The sequence below is a fragment of the Cannabis sativa genome, chromosome 7, assembly GCF_029168945.1.
Source record: "Cannabis sativa cultivar Pink pepper isolate KNU-18-1 chromosome 7, ASM2916894v1, whole genome shotgun sequence".
Lineage (NCBI taxonomy): Eukaryota > Viridiplantae > Streptophyta > Magnoliopsida > Rosales > Cannabaceae > Cannabis > Cannabis sativa.
The window spans coordinates 8,448,519-8,451,932 of record NC_083607.1 but is presented as its reverse complement, the minus strand read 5'-3'; the positions used below and the strand labels follow the sequence as shown (position 1 = coordinate 8,451,932).

Below are 3,414 nucleotides of genomic sequence, written 5' to 3'. Positions count from 1 at the left end.
TGACCTTCATAATACAGCCTTCTCTTTAGTTCCAAGAGTGGAAAATCCTTCAAGAGCTGTTGATTATAGACCTATAGCTTGTTGCACGACCCTTTACAAATGCATCTCCAAATTATTGTGTTCTCGATTAGCTAAAGTGCTTCCTAATTTAGTTACTCCGAACCAAGGTGCTTTTGTAAAAGGTCGTTCAATATCTTACAACATTCTCATTCTTCAGGATCTTTTGAAGAACTATAAGAGAAAGAATTGCTCCCCCAGGTGCATGGTTAAGATTGATATAAGTAAGGCCTATGATACGGTTAACTGGGATTTTCTTGAGAAGTTGCTGAATTTTTATTGTTTTCCTTCTAAATTCATAACTTGGATCATGCTTTGTGTGAGAAACACTTCCTATACTTTAGTTATGAATGGAAGGTTACAGGGTGCTTTTAAAGGAGAACAGGGTTTGAAACAAGGTGATTTAATATCTCCTTTACTCTTTGTTCTGATTATGGAGTACTTATCTCGAAGATTCCAACTTGCTGCTAAAGATAAGAGATTTAGGTATCATCCTTTGTGTAAAAAGCTGAAACTGACCAACTTATGTTTTGCTGATGATCTAGCTGTCTTTTGTAAGGGGAATGAAGACTCTATCCAGGTGATTAGGGAAGTGTTGGAAGATTTTGGTAAAACTTCAGGTCTCTCTATTAATCTTGGGAAGTCTCACATATATTTTGGAGGAGTCTCTCAACCAGGTAAATTGGCTCAACTCATCAATTTACAGGTAAGGAGTTTTCCTTTCAAATATCTTGGTATTCCCCTTAGACCAACTAAATGGAAGCTTGAAGACTGTGGTACAATCTTGAAAAAAATGAAGGTCAACTTAATTTCTTGGGCAACAAAGCACCTTTCTTTTGCGGGGAGGATTCAATTAATTCATTCAACTTTATTGAGCCTGAGGAATTATTGGATGAGAATATTTCTTCTCCCAAAAAGTGTGATAAAGGAGGTTGAGAGATTATGTCGTGGCTTTCTTTGGGGTTTAAAAGATAACCGGCCAAATATTTATTTAGCTAGTTGGGAGAAAGTGTGTCTTCCAAAAGCGTTTGGGGGTTTGGGTTTTAAAGATGGAGTTCAATGGAATAAATCATCTCTTGCTAGGTTTGTTTGGGATCTTATGAACAAAGAGGACTTGCTTTGGGTGAAATGGGTTAATGGTATTTATCTCAAGGGGGCTGATTTTTGGAATTATGATCTAAAAGGAGACACAAGTTGGTATTGGAAGAAGTTGTGCTATTTGAGGAGATGTTTTTCGGTTACAGATATTACTTCTGCTGGAGCTAAGGGAAAATTTAGAGCTTCTAAGCTCTATAATTCTCTAATCTTGCAGCAGCCGGATCCTGCAGCTCGGGCCATTTGGTGTGGGTTGAATGTTCCAAAACAAGAGATAAGCTTGCTTTATTCCACATAACAGCAGCTGATTTATTATGTGCTGTTTGTGGTTCTGACATTGAAAACCATCAGCATCTTTTCTTCACTTGCAGGTTCTCAAAGATGGTTCTTGAAGCAGTCTTTGCTTGGGTGGGATTTAGTTTTTGGGCTGCTGATTTTGGGAGCTGGAACAATTGGCTTCGGCTGGGCCATTCTAGCTTGATTGGGAGGTTGTTGATTGTTATATTGGCAGCCACCATTTATCATATTTAGAGAAATAGGAACAATTGTCATTTTTCGAATTACTCAAATACTGTCAATTGTATAGTAAGCAAAATTAAAAAAGATGTCAAATATAGATTGCTTCTTATCAAGGATAAGAATGGCTCCAAAGTGGGATTAGATTTACTTAAGCTGTTGATTGTAATTAAGTGAGGGTGTGGTTTCCTTCTGAGAGCCTTGAGGGTGTATTCCTTTGTGTTGGTATGATTAATGAAGCTTTCTTCTTCTTGATAAAAAAAAAAAAATATTCCTCGCACAATGAATGAGCCTATGGGATTTGAATTCTTCAAATAAAAATGGATTCCAAACAAAAGCATCACTACACTACATTATACTCATGAGTCATGTCCATGACATGGTGAACACTCAATTACTTATTAAAATAAAATACAGTAAACTAAACATTAAATTGTACTACTAGCTAGTAATACCATAGCAATACTATTGTCAAATACTTTTTTTTTTTTTTGAAAGCACTATTGTCAAATACTTTAATATATATGATTCCAATTGTTTCTTGACCTCGTCTCAACTCACATTCACACCTATTTATATTCTTACTAAAAAATTTACTAATTAAGTTATGGAACACAAGTGTTGCTTGTAAAAAAACCCGAAAGAAAGTAAAATCTACACTTGTCAAACAAAGAGCGTGAACCCATACATACTTCTTCTCTCTATATAGGTATGCCTACTTATACAAACCCACTTTCATCAATATCACCAAAAACACCACCATCGATTACCCATGTCAGAATCCGGGGATACAATGTGGTCCTCGCCACCGGCGACGGCCATGAACGACACAGGAAACACCCATTTCGGGAGAAGAATCCCTATGCACATGACATTCTTCTGGGGCCACGTCACCGAGATACTCTTTCGGGGTTGGCCCGGATCCAACTCGGCCATGTACGGGTTATCGTTGGTCTTCGTATTTACTATGGCCCTCGTCGTTGAGTGGCTCGCTCAATCTGATTTCGTCGTACCTGGTAGCTCCGCCGATCTAACGGCGTCAGTGCTTCGGACTCTGCTCCATACGGTGCGTTCAGGGATGTCTTATTTGGTTATGCTCGCCGTTATGTCTTTTAACGGCGGCATTTTTATCGCCGCAATTTGTGGACATACCATCGGGTTCTTCGTTTTTCGGACTCGGGCTTTGTTGAGGACAGCCCATTCGGGTTCGGGTTCGGAAAGACCGTACGGTCATGCGATATGAAAGTTGGAAGAGTTTAGTTTCAAATTTACAATTGGTTATTTTAATTTGTTGCATGTTGTTGAGCTATGACCAGATTTTTTTTTTTTTGGAGGGAATTAATGAGTCCGTTTTATTATCATAGCCATTACTTTCAATTTTAATTTGAAGAAATAATTTTTAGTTTAGGCACTTTTTTTTCTTTCTTTCTTCTTCTTGTGAATAGAATGATTTTTATCGAATATAAGACTGCAAATACAGACAAGTATTATAAATTGGAAGAATGAATTGTTTTTTTTTTTTATGTGAAAACACTATTATTATTAATGAATGAATTGTTAGTCAAGCAAAGAGTTATAATATAAAACTCTTAACTAAAATGAGAAAAAAAAAACCACCTAAAATTTGTCCCACTTATAGAAATGTACTACAAACTTACAAATTTTAGTAATAAATTAAAATAAAACCGCTTTTTTTTTTTTTTGAAATCAGTAAACAGCCTTTGAATTTAATGATATGAATGAAGC

At 36.5% G+C, this 3,414-nt stretch overlaps 1 protein-coding gene across 1 annotated transcript; it reads left to right on the top strand.

Moving 5' to 3' along the window:
• The first annotated feature begins 2,230 nt into the window (after positions 1-2,230).
• LOC115698154 (copper transporter 1-like) lies at positions 2,231-3,162 on the top strand. Its single transcript, XM_030625335.2, has one exon. The coding sequence runs from the start codon at positions 2,441-2,443 to the stop codon at positions 2,909-2,911; it is 471 nt and encodes a 156-aa protein (XP_030481195.1). The 5' UTR covers positions 2,231-2,440; the 3' UTR covers positions 2,912-3,162.
• The last annotated feature ends 252 nt before the right edge of the window (positions 3,163-3,414 follow it).